Source organism: Grammomys surdaster, unplaced genomic scaffold, assembly GCF_004785775.1.
Source record: "Grammomys surdaster isolate TR1022 unplaced genomic scaffold, NIH_TR_1.0 130, whole genome shotgun sequence".
Classification (NCBI taxonomy): domain Eukaryota; kingdom Metazoa; phylum Chordata; class Mammalia; order Rodentia; family Muridae; genus Grammomys; species Grammomys surdaster.
The window spans coordinates 25,120,800-25,138,388 of NW_021604588.1; the positions used below are offsets into that span (position 1 = coordinate 25,120,800).

A 17,589-nucleotide genomic window follows, 5' to 3' on the forward strand; every position below is an offset into this window, starting at 1 on the left:
GTACATATATGTGGGTGGATGTACATACATGTGGATGGGTGTGTATACATGTGGGTGGGTGTACACACATGTAGATGGCTGTATACACATATGGGTGGGTGTACAGACATGTAGGTAGGCATATATACATGTGGATGTGTGTACATACACATGGCTGGGTGCACACGCACATGCGTGTAGAGGTCAGAGTTGACTCCAGGTGGCTTCCTCTGTTGCCCTCCACTTAGTGTTTGAGACAGGTTCTTTGAACTAGGAGCTTTCTGATTTACCCAGGCTGGCTGGTCAGAGGGCTCTCCCAGCCTTTTAGCACTGAAGTCTGAGTATGTGACAGTGCCTAGCTCTCGATGTCCTGCTGGGAACTGACCTCAGGTTTTTGAACTTGCACAGTGAGTGCTCTGCTGGGCCGTCTCCCGATCCCATCACTGTTATTTAAAAATTTCCAGTTGTATTTCTTTCTTCAAGGGGCCTTTTCTTGTTCTGTGTACTTTTAAAACATGTCCCCGTGGTCCTCATCTCTGGGTGTTCGTCTTCCCTAATATCAGAGCACATTGATGCTGCTGGGGCTGGTCTCCATGCGGTTTGCCATGTTTGGAGCTTTCATCCTACCTTGGCAACTGTCTCTGTTGAGTGGGTTGCTGGCCAGGTTTTCCCACTCATTGCTGCTGTGCTGTGGGATAGTAAGGGTGCCTGGCAGCTCCACAGGGAGTCCCATGTGCCAAGGACTCTTGCATTTGTCTCTTTCACTGGGTTCTTCCTGCAGGGATGACCTTCATTCATTGCTACTGTGGGACAGGGTAAGTGGGTAGAGGCATACAGGCCAGACTGTGCTGGTTCTAGGAGCAGAGCCAGGAAAGGGGGCTGGTAACCTTTCATGTGGGTTTTGTCTACTCCTGCTGTTTTTAGCTCTCCCAGGGTTGGGGGCAGCATGTCCTCACTTCTCTCTAGAGGCTTTGTAGAACTTCTGCCTCAGGAGCACCTGGGCATCCAAGGCTCAGACCATCTTTTTAGAAAGGGTGTTGACATTTGTCAATTGCTGCTATCTCTGCCCCCGTTTCTCTCTTTGACCCTGTGGTACAGCAGGAGCATTCTTTGCCTGTGACTAGAGCATTTTGTAAGGAGGTAGATATATTTATTCATGATGCTGTGCTTAATCCTGAGTGGTCTTTTCTGAATGTTTGATCAGGCTCAGAGGGAGGGCAAGTGTGTACCAGTAGCCCAGAAATCAAGACCTTGGAAAGGAGACTTTGTTACAATGGTATTGACAAAGAAGAAAAGGTCGTGTTTCTAGTTTAGGCTACCTGGACTTTGCTATGTAGCCAAGGATGACTTTGAACTTCTGATCCTCCTGCCTCTACTTCCCAAGTGCTGAAGTAACAAAAACACGTCAGTATAGCCCCTTTATGCTGTGATGGGGATCAAACCCAGGGCTTTATGTATTCCAGGCTTCATTCTTTTTTTTTTTTTTTTGTATTGAGACACTCTTGAACACTAAGCTCTTTCTGAAACTGCTCAGTGGTGGAAATATAAAGACTCTGATGTGTGGTGTCTGCTCCAAAGTACATTGTAGTCAAGTGTCATGAAAGTGTGTGAGTGGCCCAGGCTCACAAGGGTGGAATAGCAGCCTATAATAGTCCTTACAGAGGAGACAGTGGCTCAGGCTAGCCCTGGGTGGCAGGTGGGACTTCCGGGGGAGGGGGAGTCTTCAGACCTAAGGTTTGAAGGTTAACTGTGAGTTCTGGATGTGAAACTGAGGGAAAGGCACCCCAGGAAGAGTGATCTGTGGGTACAGAACAGGAGTCGAGAGAGACAGAAGCAGCCAGAGCAAGGGAGATGAGGAGAAGCCACGTGGTTCTCCCTGTCCACGCTAGGGCAGCATGTGAACCAGGGCCTACCAACACTAGATCCAGAAATAGCAACATCTTGTTTTCTCTGCAAAGCTGAGCCAACTCAAAATATTATAAAGTGAGCAATTTGAAGATTGCTGAGAGAGAAGACATTAAATGCTGGTTCAATGACAAGAATGGGACGGTTCTCGGTCCCACATGACAAGCCACTTCCTGTCCGATTCTATCCTCTAGTGTCCAAACAGTTATGAAACAGGCCCTGGAAAAGCTCACATTAGGGAAATATTGTTCTCCTGTTCCTGCCAGCCAAGGATTATTTATATGTAGTAGCTGGGTCTCTTACCCCACCAGCAGATGCAGTGTTCGTGAGCTCTGGGGACACCCAGTATCTTCCTGTGAAATCTGGGTGATTTTGATCCTCAGTAAGGAAAGTTGAGGTCCAGTCACCCATCCCTCTGCTACAGGCACAGACGTGGCCTTCAGTAAGGCACTGCCCTGTCCTGGCTCCCATTGCCTCACTTGGCAAATGGGGCGAATTAAATTAGATTACCTTTAAGGTTTGTTCCCAAACAGAAATTGGATGCAGGCAGCTTTAGCTGTACCAAAATGGGCATTAAAGAAGAGCCAAGATTTTATTTCATTTTGTTTTTACATCATGCTAAAAAGAGAAAGGCGATTCCTTTAAATTCTTGACAAGCAAGCAGAAGAGAGATTGCTCCATTTCTCCCTACCCCTCCCACTATGTTTCACTTTTGAGTCACAGATCCCTGAGAGAAATATGTCAATGAAGACATACACATATCACAGGACCCCCATATATAAGCTATATACCTCACATACACCAAAATACAATGCACCGACCCCCCCCACATACACTGACATACAACACATACATACATCACAAACGATGCACACCACATGCAACATTATAAGCATATACACCTACACACCACACACACACACACACACACACACACACACACACACACACACGAATTATAAAGTACATCAGATTCTGTTACATTCTTGTTGAGAAAAAAGCCCTTTTAAAAAGCCAACGGCTGTGAAACAATGTTGCCTTGTCTAGATGTTTTCTGAAGCACTTAGCTATTTTGAACCTCCCATCCCCAAGTTATTAGAGCAGTAAGTGAAGCCCTTTGCACTGGCTGGCAAGTGATAGCCAGTGAGTCTGGGCAACTAGGAGTTGAGAATGGCATTTCCTTTTCCTGTTAGGGTTTCTCTAACTCCCTGATTTGAAAGAAATACCTTGGGATGCCCTTTGAGCAGGCTGTTTGAAGCCTCTGGTCAGTGTCCTGAGCAGATGCTGAGCTGGGATTTCGGGAGAAACAGTAGCACAGAGAGAGCTTTGAGAGGCTCCAGCCTCCAGTGGCCGTGGACCACTTCACACAGCTCTGATCTCAGACCACTGGCACAGAGGCCTGGTTGATTGGCTGCAGTGGGATGCCTGCACTCCTTTCAACACATCTCCAGAGAAGATGGGGTATAGTGCTAACGTCTGTCATCAGTTCAGAACCGCGTATGCCCTGCTAGCTTTGTGTGCCTCCAGAAGAACTCCAGAATCCTGTGGCTTCTCACAGCCTTAGCAACCTTTTTCATCCCAACTAATGGTCTACTGCCAGATGATCGGCTGCTCTTGGTGCCAGCACCAGACCCTTGTTCCATCTGCCTTTTATGTCATTTCACACACAGCCCAGAACTCCTTCAGCATTTTTTATTTTTACAGCTTTTTTTTTTGACCAGCAATTGAAATTGACATAGAAGTTGCTTTCTTTTTAGACTTGCCATCCTTCATCAATAGATACTATTTCAATGGAGGTGTGTGTGTGTGTGTGTGTGTGTGTGTGTGTGTGTGTTTGTGTTTGAGGCCCTACTGTGTATAGCCCTGAGCAGTGATAGTGTCAAATACAACATACAATGTCATAAAGTCTTACCTTGAGGCTTCAGATAGGTGCTGCTTCTTTTTATTGGCTGCCTATTTCTGGTTGCTTCCCTCCTCTCTCCTCCTTCTCTCTATCCTTCTGTCTCATCTCTCTTCCTCTGTGGTTTCCCACTCTTTGGGGAGGGGCAGGATTTCCTGCTCAAAGTTGGTTGGTTTCTGGGAGGAGCCAAAGACCTGATTCAAGACTGAAACCAGCTGGTCTGCCACCTGATACAATGCATGTGAAACCCAGGACTAGAAGACCCGCCTTTTCTGAGGACCCAGCCTGCAGCAGGGAGACGCCTGCAAGGGGGAGCCAATCCAGTCATAAGTACTGGGCTCCCCAAAGGACAGGGGGAGCTCAGGCAGCCTGGTGTGGAGATGTTGGAAGTGTCCTGGATGCCCTGGAAACCTTCCCATTACTATTGTTAGCTCTAAACTCAGTGGAAGCAGACCAAGTGGACGAGCCATGTTCCACCCAAGCAGGTGCTCTCTTCACTCTTGGCTCTGCCTCAGAGGAAGTTACTGAAACAAGAACCATATTTGGACAGATTTTTCTTCCTCACAAGGAGAGACTCTAGTGACCCAATGCTTTTTCTAGGCCTGTGTGCCTACCCACACGTTAGGAGAGTTTAAAATAATCAAGATGACCACAGCGGCTAGGAAGTCAAGTGGATGAAGAAGGAGACCCAGAGGAACAGGGCCTCCATTAGCAGAGACAAATAACCCCAGTCCAGTTCATCCCAGGTCTGGTGTAGAGAATGGAAGACAGTATACACACACACACACACACACATTCATGCAGACACACACATACACACATTCATGCAGACACACAAATACAAACACACATATACATGCACACACATATACACATGCAGACACACACACATTCATGCACACACACATATTATAAACACACTTATACACATGCACACACACAGACACATAGTGCACACACAGACACACACATGCAGACACACATATACAGATACACATACATGCACAGACACACATACGCACACACCTATACACATACACACATCATACAGACACACATACACAGGCATACACATATGCATGCATACACATAAACACATAATGCACACACACATATATGCACACAGACACACACATACACACACACATATATACACGGACACACACATGCACACACACATGTTTATTTTTTATTTATTTATTCATATATTTATTAGATATTTGAAGAGCATCTGCTTGGTTCCAGCACTAAGCCATGTTGGGATCAGCTTTTCTCTGGACATGAGTTGGCATAGTCACACACTGAGCACAGAGTTAATCAGCATGGCAGCACATAGAGGATACTGAGGACGGTAGAGAGGCACAGACAGAGTATATGCCTGTGAGTGGTGTTGGTGTCTTGGCTTCCATTTCTGAGCAAGATGTAGAAAAAGAGCCTGAGTTAGTACCTTGGAGTGCAGATGAGCTCAGCCTTCCCCACGAGGACAAAGCAGCTTCCCACAGCTCAGCGTGACCAGCAGCCACCCCTCCCTGCATTCAGTATCAGTCAAGACAGACCATGTCCTTGAGGATCAGTTGGGGTCCTATTGGTGATTTATTAGTCCTTATCTCCACCCATTCCTGTCAAACACTCTTACGTAGCAGATTTAAGAGAGCCAAGAACAGATCAAAACCACAAAAAGCAAGACTTCATAATTGAGACAAAAAGCAAAGCAAGTCACAGGAAAATGAGCAGTTGGGTGGTAAAAGCATTAGTCAAGGAACATACTTCTGGCCAGTGTGGGACACACACACACACACACACACATACACACACACAGGCACACACACACACCTTCAGTCTTCACACTTGAAAAAAGCTGAGGCAGAGGAACCTCATATTCAAGGTCAACATGGTAAGATAATGGACTTGCTGCCTGTATTCTGTTGCTGTGAGAAAACAGCCTGACCCAGGCGGTTTATAGGAGGAAGGGCATCTTTAGGCTCAGGGTTCCAGGGAGATGAGAGTCTAAGATGACCACAAACAGCAGGTCTAGGGGCAGGAACAGAGCTGAGGGCGAGCATCTTCAAACACAAGCACGAAGCAGAGAGAAGAAATAGGTGAGGCTTTGTACTCTCAAAGCCCACCTCCAAGGACAGGCTTCCTCCATCAAGGATGTACCCCCTAAAACTCCCCAAACAGCACCTCTAACTGAGGACCTCTAACAGAGACCTGAGACTGGGGGGGGGACATTTCTCATTTAAACTACCACAAGAGCACTTTGAGTCTCTGTCTCAAACAAGCAGTGTGGCTCTGAAGCAGAAGACCAAATGGGCTACATATACCAAGACTTGTGTTGAATTAGCTAACGATAATACGCTTCCTACCCACTGTCAGGTGCTTTTGTGTAGAGATCTCTGTCTGGTTGCTCAGTGGGGGCACTTTCTAAACAAGAAAGGACTTTACATGAGGGTCTAGGTATAATCATCAGAAAGTGCACCCCTAAGCTGACTAGCCAAGCTCAGGTTACTCTCTGAGATTTAATAACCCAGATGGAGATATGAAGACAAACGGAATTGAAGCACAAGGAACCCAGAGACTATACCAGATGGTCCAAGGGTTCTCTGAAACACTCTCAAATGGGACGACATTCCAGAATTACCAAAGAATGTTGTAACTTAAATATTTTCAAATCCTATTTTTAATGATGGCTCTAAAAGGCTTTGATCTCCCTTGTAACCCGTCACCCACCAGACGTAGTGGAAAAGGAAGGATATGGGGGAAGTGGACCTGTTTAAAAAGGTTCTTTTCAGTCTCTGTTGTCTGGAAATTGGCAGTTCAGTTCACAGGTTAGCAGACAGGGGAAGCTCAATCCACTCTCAAACATGTCACAGATTTACCAGCAGTCCAGGTAGGTAGAGTTGGATTAGCAACAGTGGTGACATGACCTAGTAGAGACAGCCAGGCCTCAGTCTTGGATTGAGTCAGCAAGAGGACTAACAGGAATGCCAAGAGAGGCTGTGCCTCTCCCAGGGAAGTGAAGGTTAGAGAAGACTCAAGACCCACAAGCGTTGCACAGCTAGCTGTACCAGCAAGCCAAGCTCTCTCTCCATCCCTCTACAGAGTCCTATTTATACCCTTCAAACATCACACGTCCTTCACATGTTTCGCTTCAGCACGAGCACTCAATCAGCACGAGTCTGCAGAACCGGCAGCAAACTGCCAGCACACCACAAGAAGTTTTTGTTGCGTTTCTCTCTGTGGTATCCTGACAAATGCAGCTCAACTACACAATGCAAGGTGGACCAATACATGCATGTAGTTAGCAAAGAATCCTTCATCATGTGTTCTTTCATGTGCTTGCTTTAGCAGAACATCTTCTCCTGTGTCTGCTTCAGTGAAACATTCCTTTACAAGTCTGCCTTAGCCTTTTATACCAGTGTCCACTTTAAGGAAACGTTCCTTCACGTGTTTGCCCCAGCAAAACACCATTCAACTGAATTTACAAAGAACCCTTAAGTTTCCACTTCAGAACATGACCACTGCTTAATGCTTGAAATAAAGTTTGAAAGGTGAGTTACATCATGTTTACAGTGAGGACAAGCTTTGTTGAGCAGACTGCTGAGTTTAGCTTTTCTGGCACAAGAGGGTCTGCTGGGATGTTGGTTATTTGTTTTGCTGCTATAACAAAATACTTGACAGAAGCAAGAGAAGGAAGAGCTTACTCTGGCTCACAGTTGGAGTGTAAAAGTTATTTGTAGCAGGAAGTCACTGGGGCAGGAGCAGAAGGCAGCGGATCCAGTCTCCTCACAGACAAATTCAGGGCTGTGTCTTCCACTCCTGTGGTTATAAAACGGATCTGTTTGACTCTTGTTCTATGGTGACTCTTCTCCGTTCAGTTTCAGTTGGCTCTAGTCTGGTGAATCCTCCTTCTCCTCCTCCTCTTCCTCCTCTTCCTCATCCTCGTCCTCCTCCTCCTCCTCTTCCTCTTCACCATCATTATCATGATCACCACCACCACTGTTATTTATTGTTATTATTGACTTTGCTATGTCAACCCTGTGTCACCAACAGAACCAACAAGCATTCCTTCTGTCACCTCTCCTGGGTTGGCACTAACACTGACAAATAGAATAAGACCAAGAATAGTTTTTGTCTCTCTGTGGAGTGAGGGAGTTGTTCTGCTTGACCGTGACCAAATGTCTCAGGAGACCATGGCAAAACTTGATTCTGGTGTGACGAGGCAAGCCATTTCCTTATCCCTCTCTGTGAGCGTCCTTATGGGACAAATATATTTCCCCTCCTATGTACACTCCAGGCACTAAATAGATATCTATGAAAAAGACATGACTTCCTTGACCTGATGATTTGTGTGAAAATTGAAGAAGACATAGTCCTTGTCCCCAGAAAGATCAGACTATGAGGGAACGATCTGCCCACAAAGCAACGGAGGGGAAAGTTTGTTACCATGGGCCAGCCTGAGACTTAGATTTCACAACTGTAAGATTCTGAGAGAAAGATTCCGGCAGCCCAGGCTAACTGGCAGGGCTGTGAAGTAGAGTCTGCAAGAGATGTTACACTGTAACCTAGAATGAGTAAGTTATCTGTATGCTTGGGTACTTGTGTTTTTATACATAGGCAAACTCTCTGAATATAGACATAACCATCGCACCCCAAAACCAGAGCATACAGTTTGATACATAGTTTACTGATGGGCAGAAAACTTGAAATCCTTGAAGCATTGAGAGTTACGTCAGAGATGTAGAGAATATGGGTATGAGGAGAGTAATGTAAACAAAAGCACAAAGGATAGGAAAGTATCAGAGTCCATGCTTACAGCTCCCAAAGGCAGACAGGAGGTAGACAGAAGCGGGTCACAGAGACACGAGCATCTCATGCAGAAAGAGCAAGGTGAGAGGTACTGACGTCCCGGAGGCTATGCAGGAGATGAGCTGGACAAGGTGTTGAGTGGGCAGAGGAGCACGAAGCCTGTGGAAGAGGTATCTGTAATACTGACTGACCAACTGTATTGGCCGAGCTCCTGGTAGCTTTGGGGCAGTTAAGGCTGGACTCTGCCTTACGACAGGGTCAAGTGTCTGGATTTGGAAACAGGAAGAACACTGGCGTCACTGACATGCTTTTCCTTTGAAGCCTCAAACAAGTTCTTCTCATTCACATTCCCTTCCCCCTTGCCCTGGGGGATGGAGTTTAGGGAGAGCTGACAGTTGATCAGAGCCAGAAGCTCCGGGGAGAGCTTGGGTCTGCAGAGCTAAACCTAATGGAGGGATCTGTGTATAAAAATAGGCTGGGAGGCTGGGGGAACAAGTTAACATGCTAACACTTGGTTAGAGTAGGTGACATTAAAGACCCTGGGGAGTGACATCTGGATGACATTAAAGACCCTGGGGAGTGGCATCTAGGTGACATTAAAGACCCTGGGGAGTGGCATCTGGGTGACATTAAAGACCCTGGGGAGTGGCATCAGGTTATCTTCTTGGACCTGGCAGGGCAGGGAGGCGTTACCTTGGGGAGCCCCATAGTGTTACTAAATTAGCTGTTGACATAGGATCTGCTCTGACTCCTGGGAGAGGACTCAGGTCTGTGATAATGGTCTTTTCTCCTTTTAAGCTTCTTACTGTGGTCAGTTGTGCCCTTAGGAGAGAGAGCTTCTGCTCCCACCAGACGGCTGGGTTTCTTTTTTGCCCCATGCTTCCTTTCTTCTCTTCCCTTCCTCCCCACTCTTCCTTCTGTCTCTCTTTCATTCTCTGTTCTTTCAGCCTCCTCCCCCTCTCTCCTCCAGTCTCCCTTGCCCTACCTGTTTCCTCCTCACACTAATAGTTAAGCAAAGAGATCAGCCACAAGAATCTCCAGCACAAAGGGGTAAAAGACAAATTGCCTTCTCTTTGCTCTAGAAATTTATTGGTACACCTCCCTCTTATTCTTGGTCAGAGATTGATTTATCTTGTGATCCAAAAAATGCTAACACCCTGTAGCATGTTGAGAGTTTCACTCTTGTGTGAGTAGACCTGTGCCAGGCAGCATTCAAACCCTGGTGTGGAGCAGGCAGGGCTAGCCACAGTTCTGGGTGAGAGGGTCACCATGTCTCGCAGGAATTAAATAATGAGATAGAGTATAAAACGTTTTTATTTCAAAATGCAAAACGATAGTCATTGTAATAATAATAATAACAACAACAACAATAAAAATAATAGTATAAAAAGCATGTCTTCTTCCCTAAAGCAAAGTGATAGCTCCTTGATCACTCCCACAACCTTGGACAAATCACAGTGCGTGCTGCACAGCAGCAAGTCAGTCCCAGACCCCTTGGGTGATCTGTGCAGGGTCAGTTCTGGATTCGGTGGCACCTTGAAACAGCATGTGTCTCTGCTGTCGCCCACTTGGGTCATAATCTCTCTGTGTCTCGCTCCCTTCTCTGCCAGTCACCAGCCTTTAAGAGGCGTGCTGCCGGAGGGACAGGGCCCGGTTGCACAAGGTCGCCTCCTGTGCCTTGCCTCCTGCCAGCAGGGCCTGCTTGTGGAGGGACTGCTGCTCACAAGCATCCCGCAGCTCCGCCACTGCAGCCTCCTGGTCGCGCAAACGGCTGGCGGCTGTGAAAGGGCTGCACACGGTCTCCACTAGGCCGAGCACCACCCCGAAGAGGGCCAGCACGCTGCCCAGCACGTACAGCTTCACCAGCTTCCCTCGTGGCTTCTGCGCCATCATCTCCTTGGCCAGAGGGATCAGCTCCTGCATGCTTTCCATCTGAGCTCTGGGCTGTGGGTGGCTGGGTCTGCAGAGATAGCAGAGAGGAAGGGGGTTGAGCCTTGGGCGGAGGACAGCAACAGAGCGGGAACCCTAAGCCCAGAGAGTGGGTCCGTTGCAGACTAGGGGAACTCGAGCCCAGGGGAGAAGGCGGCTGGGGAGGGGATCTGCGATCTCTCGCCCACCCTTGGTTCCCGGGCCTGGAGGCTCACCTAGGGTGCAGTAGGAAGAGATGCAGCCCTTGCTGGCGGAGGTCAGGCGTATGTGCGTCAGACTGGCCTTGGCGTCCTTCTTCCCTCAGCTGCCGCTCTCTGGGAGGGACACTCCGCAGCTGCAGCGCTCAGTGAACAGAGCCCTTATATCGTTTGCCCGGGACCCGCCTCCTGGCTCGCTGGCCTGAGCCCTGACTGCAGAAAAAGAAGCCGGGATGGGGGAGGGGGTGAGGAGGAGGAAGAACGGGAGGGGCACGGCTGGGGACCGGGGAGGTGACCATGAGTAGTGCACGCCCCTGCTGTGTGCACCCTGAGACCCTAGACAGCTGGTGCTGCGAAAGCTGAGAGCCCAAGGCACCACTTCAATGTGTAACCAAGGAGGAGGAGGTCACCAGGCGGTGGAGTGGTGGACTTACTTTCTAATCTTGTCTGTTTCCCTGATACCCTGGCCCAAGTTCCCCTGTAGACCAGGAGGAACCAAAGAAAGACCTAATGAGGGAATCTGGGTTCGTTTTCATTCAGTAAGGTCACCTTGTCACCTGTCAGGGAGGGTATGGGTGGGAGGGAAGGCAACAGAGGGACCCTGCAGAGAACAGGCAAACCAAAGGGAAAACCTGCACCTCCAGGGAGAAGAATGTTCTTCCAGAGTGCTGCTTTCTTGGCTGGTAGGTTTTACTAAGACACAGGAGCAACGGGAACATTGCTAGTCACCTAATAGAAAGCTTTTTATTGAGGGTTCCTTCTAATCCAGAGGTGTGTGTGTGTGTGTGTGTGAGAGAGAGAGAGAGAGAGAGAATGAATCGCTGTAAGGTGCTTCCATAGTTACTTCTGTATTACAGGGAATAGCCATTAAACCCAAAGCACAGGTTTGTAATTCTAGCAAGAGGCAGGAGGATGGTGAGTTTGAGCGTAACCTGAATAGTCTACTGAGACTCTGTGTCAGAAATCAAAATAAAGAGGATTATGGATGTGGTTCAGTGGTGGAGTGCTTGCCTGGTATATGTTAGGCGGTGCGGGCCAAATATATTTGTATACAGCACGCACATGCGCACGTATGTGAACTTGGGGGTGAACCTTAAAGGCCTATGATGAAAATTTGTCTATAATGAAAGTATCTCATCCTGCAATTATTAATAATTATATTATTAATTGCAATAATTAAGTATTGCAATAATTCCATGCCACCCTGCCCAGGTTTGGGAGAATGTGCTGCAGATCTCTAGAGTGGGGATCCAGGGCAGAGGGCACTCTTGGGAGGCTGGTTAAATTAGGATTAAATAGAATTCCCTGGGTGGGGAGTGGGCCGATAATTTAGCTGTGGCTATTGTACCTGAGTTAGTAAAGTAGGGGAAAAGGAGAGGCAGGTAGGCCAAAGGGCTTGAGCAGGGGGTGGGGTGGAGAGGAAGGGGAACCAACTGGCCAGAAAATTGCAAAGGTCACTGATGCAATCTTGCAACAGCCTGCTCAGCCTTCTCTGTTAGAGCCCAGAGCCAGAGGGGAAAGCGTGGCAATCTTAGGGGTCCAAAGTCACCCCCAGACTCAGAAGCTGCTGACTGCCCACCCCTTGATCTACTACTAGTCCTACAGGTAAGAACTCGTCAACGGTGGGGACTGGCCAAAGCCATAAACATTTCAAATTTAAAATTCACATTTTATTGGATACACAAGTGAACAGGGTAACCACAGGCCAAGTGGGGATTATTCTTGGAGGATCCTGACTGGGGTTTATTCTTCTAACCTTGTCAATCCGGAAAGTTCTGTAGGGAAGGTCCAAGCCAAGGCTCACTTCAGTCTTGGCATTGTTCTTCAATCTTCCTGATAGTTTTGGAGCACTCTCCTAGTAGCTGGCAGCGATAACCATGGAGCTTTCCCAACAACCAAGAGGGTTCCAGACGCAGTGGCTTCTGGGAAAGAGAATGACGTGTGTCTTGATAGGAGGGCACCCACTTGGTTTCTCCTCGGAAGGTGAGTCAGCCCAGTTTCTGACCCAAAAACTCCAAAGATGACTGGGTAGCAAGTATTTCCTGTGTTTCTATAACAGACCTCCGTCATAATTCACCTGGGGTTCCTCTTTCCCAGGGCTGCATGAGATGAACATCTTTCTTCCTCTCTGAAAGAACCTGACCTTGACCCCTGACCCCCTAGCTTGCTGTCAGTGGCTAGGCAGCAAACGATAAGGGTTGAGGTCACTGGCGGATTTGGTGGTGCCTGTTGAGGTAGTATCAAGGGGCTGAAGCTGGAGGCCGGCACAACTCTGCTGGAGAAAGACCCCTTTGCTTCTGGAGGGGGGGGGGGGGGGGGGGGGGGGGGGGGGGTGGGGGCCAGGGCTTGGGAATGAAACATAACTTGACTGGCCTAGACTACTTTGAGAAGTACAAGTCTGTGCTGCATTTGGGCCGGACACAGGTTACCGTTGTGAAGATCAAACCAAGTCATAAGGTGACTAACCCTCTATTTGGCTGAAGGTTGATGAGGACTTCCCATGTTAAGGCTGAGATAGAGCTGAGAAGAACAGACATCTAACCCTCTTTCTGAATTTAGTATGTAGTACCCCAGGGTGGGTAAATTCTAAAGTTGAGCGGTTTGTATGGCTCATGGTTCTGCAGGCTCAAGGTCAAGGGCCTCATCTGGGCTTTTTTTTTTTTAATGGTAGATTATGGACAAAATAAAAGGTGTCATATGGGGGCTGGAGAGATTGCTCAGTGGTTAAGCACACTGACTGTTCTTCTAGAGGTCCTGAGTTCAATTCCCAGCATCTACATGGTGGCTCACAACCATCTGTAATGGGATCTGATTCCCTCTTCTGAAGATAGCTACAGTGTACTCATATACATAAAATAAATAAATAATTATTTATAAAAAAGTCACAAAAAAGATGTCATATAAAAGGCTTGGGGGTGTGAGTGCGTGGGTGTTTCTATGTTACTCCTCAGTTTATAAAGCATATCTAACCCCAATCAATATATAGGTGTTCTTTAAACACCTATATTTTTAAAAAAAATTTTATTAATCACTTTATTTGTTTACATTTCAAATGATATCCCCCTTCCTGGTTACCCCTCCACAACTCCCCTATCTCATCCACCCTCTCCCCCTCCTCCCCTTTGCCTCTAGGAGGGTGCTCCTCCACCCACTCACCCACTCCCACCTCACCTCTCTAGTATCCCCAACATCTAGAGTCCTGGTTGTTACTCAACCCTTATGGTCTGTTCAGTTCTCATCCTTCCCAGCGATGCTAGAAGAGGCAGTTTACATTTTATCTGGTGTGTTTTTCAAGCCCCCTTCTCAACACTTAGAAACATAGTAGCAATAGTGAGGGGAAAACCCACAAAGAACAGCGTATCATCCAAGGGCGAGCCAGGGAGCAAGGGCTGAGCCTTGCAGGTGAGGCAAGGACCACAGTCTCCCAGGCCCTGGGCAGGCAGCCTGCTGTGTTCTGATCGTTACTGTTGTCTCTGTGATTGTTACTGTTACTATTTCCCACCCGCTTGGTACCAGCACAAAGTCCCTGTCTGCCCCGAGACTCCAGGAGCCTGGAGGAAAAAGATTGTCAGTGCACATAGGACCGAGCTGCTTTTGTCTTCACCCAAGTAAAAAATCCTCTGTAGTCTTTCCTTCTCAGCCACTCCCACTCCATCCCTGTGTATGCATGTATGTGTTGGGGGTATGGTTATATGTGTGTGGGGGTCAGAGGTCAACCTTGGGTGTCATTTCTTAGGACGCTGGTCTCTTATTAAGCCTAGAACTCACCAATTCTACCAGACAGGCTAGCCAGCCAGTTTCAGAGAGCCACCTGTCTCTGCTGCCCCAGTGTTGGGATCATGAATGTGTACTACCATGCCTAGCAGTTACTGCTTCCTCCTCCTCCTCCTCCTCCTCCTCCTCCTCCTCCTCCTCCTCCTCCTCCTCTTCCTCCTCTTCCTCCTCCTCCTCATCCTTCTTCTCTTCTTTCTCCTCTTCTTCCTCCCTTCCCCTCCACCCTCTTCCTCCTCTTCCTCCTCTTCCTCCTCCTCCTCCTCCTCCTCCTCCTCCTCCTTATCTAGGGTCACTTTTGAGTCCCCGCACTTGCAAATCTATCATTTACCAACTAAGCTAACTCTTCAGTCCCCCTTGAGTCACCATGCTTTCATATCTGTTAGTTTTAGAGAAAGGGCTTCCTGGCACTCAAGCCTCATGTTCTGCTGTCCTGGGATTGCACCCAGGTTCCTGTGAGGGTTGAGTATGTGTCTTGCTATTGACTCACAGCCCCGGATGGGCATTTTTAAATGTATACCTCTGATCTTCATCTGCTCTGCTTTTGTAGGCTAGAGTGTAGAGTACAGACATTTCTGCATGGATTCCCTGCAGTCGTTACTTAGCGTGATCTGATCGACACACGTCACCTTCATGCGCTCTTCCAAACCCAGCCCCTTCTTGGAATTCCTATTCCCAGCAGATCCACCTCCTTCAGTTGTTTCCTTGGCTTTGTAAACTGTGTCAATTCCTCCGTGAAGCCGTTCCTCAGGTGCATCATCTCACCAGGCACACTCACTGCCGTTGTCAGTTGGGTTGACTGAATCGTCATCTTAGTCTTTCACTCACACCGGAAGCCGACATTTTGTTTCGCCCTTCAGTAAGTCCCCAGTGCTTAGCACAACCCTTGGCACACAGTAGGTCCTTAGTAGGTAAGTGTAGGTTTAATGAATAGACTCTTCAGTGGACTAAAAAGCTCAGCAGGGAGGGCCTTGTATTCATTAAGTTCACACATAGTCAGATGTTTAGTCAATACTCACAAAAGCATTTGGGTTTGGGTAATGATAGCATTTGCCTTCTAATACACCTCAAACGTGACCGACCACCAAATAAATAATCTTCCCAACACTCATTTTTTAAAAAATTGTTAGTTGCCAGATAAAAGCGTGGTGTGATAGTGAACTCCTGGACTCTGCCTACTGACTTTTCCTGCACCTGATATTCTTGGTATTTAGGACCTCTTTGGTGTGGTCTTTCTGCTGGTCTAACCTCGTCTGTTGTTCTTCTCCCACAAGACCCCTATGCTTCCCAGCAAAGTTTTTGCTCAGGCCAAGATACAGGCTGTTCTCTGTGCCGCTGTAGTCAGTGCCTGCCACCCCTTTCTGTCATTTTGCTCAGAGTGCTTTCTTCTTGAAAAGCTGGGGTCCTTCTTCTATTCTGCCTTCCTTCTTGAGCTCCCAGAAGCCAGCAGGTCCCTCGCCAGCACACCGTGCTCTGTCTTTTCTGTGAATCTCAGTTGCCTGTGCAGCTTTACTGCATAGCTTGGCACTAGAACACACACTGGCTTATTCAGTGCTCTCTTTGTTTTATTTTCTGTAGGTTTGCCTCCTATCTGTATATAAGACCAAACTTTTGTATTTTTTTATGGTGCTAACCTATAACAGGGGCACAATCAACATTAATTACATTGACCTAAAAGCCAGTGCTGGAATAGATTGCAAAATGACCTGTTAGACCCTCTTGGGAGGTTATTTTAGGCCCAGTGGCTCGTCCTTGGCTTAGAGCCTTGGGATTGGAATTGCCCAAGAGCTGGCAATTTTCCTTAACTCCCTCAACTCTGGCCTCCTCACCTTTCACTTCCACCACCAGCCAACTGTGTAGCATCCAATTCACTGACCTGCTCTGGGGCAACCCTCTAGCCTGGCCCTGGGACTGTTCTCTGAGGATATTAAAGCATTGAACTTCAGTTCCTCATGGTTTTTGAGTCAAACGAGACATCAGCTGCCAGAGCAGGCAGGCTGATCTAAGACTCCCATACTGCTCAAGATCCTCTGACCTCGGCTGCCAGGATACACTTTTGAATGACAGTAGGAGGCCTTACAACTTCAGTGGGACTTAGAAGTAAGAGTATGGGGATTTGGGGTTGAGCCGACTTGGGTTCATTCAAGCCCTGCCGTTCACTGGAGTCTGACCTTGGACTAAGCTTCCCTGGCTTCCATTTTTCTTGTCTGTGAAGTGAGAGTGAAGAGGATGTCTGTTAAGTAGGATGTGGTAAGAGCTGAAAGAGACGGAGGGCTTGTTACAAGGGTTCTGAAACAATCTACACACTAGCACTATTTAGGAGTCTTTGCCTCCTGAAGCAGGCTTTCAGGTCCCACAATCACATATCTCAAGCCCAATACACCTTCACTTCTTGGGTGACATTTAGGTAGTTCCCAGAAACATTTGTTGAAGCCACCGACATATCCAACACTGCCTTATGCATAGTTATAGAAAGCAGGAAGCAGACTGCTCTTACCCTCCAGAAACTCACAGTCCGGTAGAAGACAAGGACATGCATACAAGCACGCATGCACTGTACACACAAGCACATATGTACTGGACAGCGTGATGCAGCAATTTGTGTCAGGGAGACACAGATGGAGAGGAGGTTGCTTCAGTAGTAGTCAGAGAAGACGTAAGAATGAGTGACCCCTGAGCAGGTTAGGTCATTAACGGTTGAACAGGGACATATCAGGTGATTCTGGAGGGAGCGGGTAGTACTTGAGGCTGAGGGATACCTTGAAAGGACTACAAATGAAGAAGGGAATGATGGGGAAGTCTTGTGTAGCCAATGACCAGTCAAGGGCAGTTACACAAGAGTAGCTACAGTGCAGTGACAGGGTTTTGGAAATTCCAGGAAATGAGGTGGAAATCATGAGCACCTCATGTGCAGAGTCACCTCGGTGTGTCATGTGTTACGTACAGTAAATGTGGGGTGCTCATTATCCTAGAAACACGGTCTCCTTGGCTTCTGTGCTTTGCAGTCTCCTATCTTCTCTCAGGGCCTGCAGGTTGTGGTTCCTTTCTGTCGGTTAGATCGCAGTCAGCCTTTCTCAGGACTCTGCCTGCAGCCTCTCT

General features: G+C 47.7%; 1 protein-coding gene across 1 annotated transcript; it reads right to left on the reverse strand.

Annotated features, from left to right (window-relative positions):
• Positions 1–9,889: 9,889 nt before the first annotated feature.
• On the reverse strand, positions 9,890–10,932 carry G0s2 (G0/G1 switch 2). Its single transcript, XM_028760002.1, has 2 exons — positions 10,738–10,932; positions 9,890–10,553 (listed from the first exon to the last, which is right to left on the reverse strand). Exon 2 carries the CDS (start codon positions 10,523–10,525, stop codon positions 10,214–10,216), a length of 312 nt encoding a protein of 103 aa, XP_028615835.1. The 5' UTR covers positions 10,526–10,553; positions 10,738–10,932; the 3' UTR covers positions 9,890–10,213.
• Positions 10,933–17,589: the final 6,657 nt, after the last annotated feature.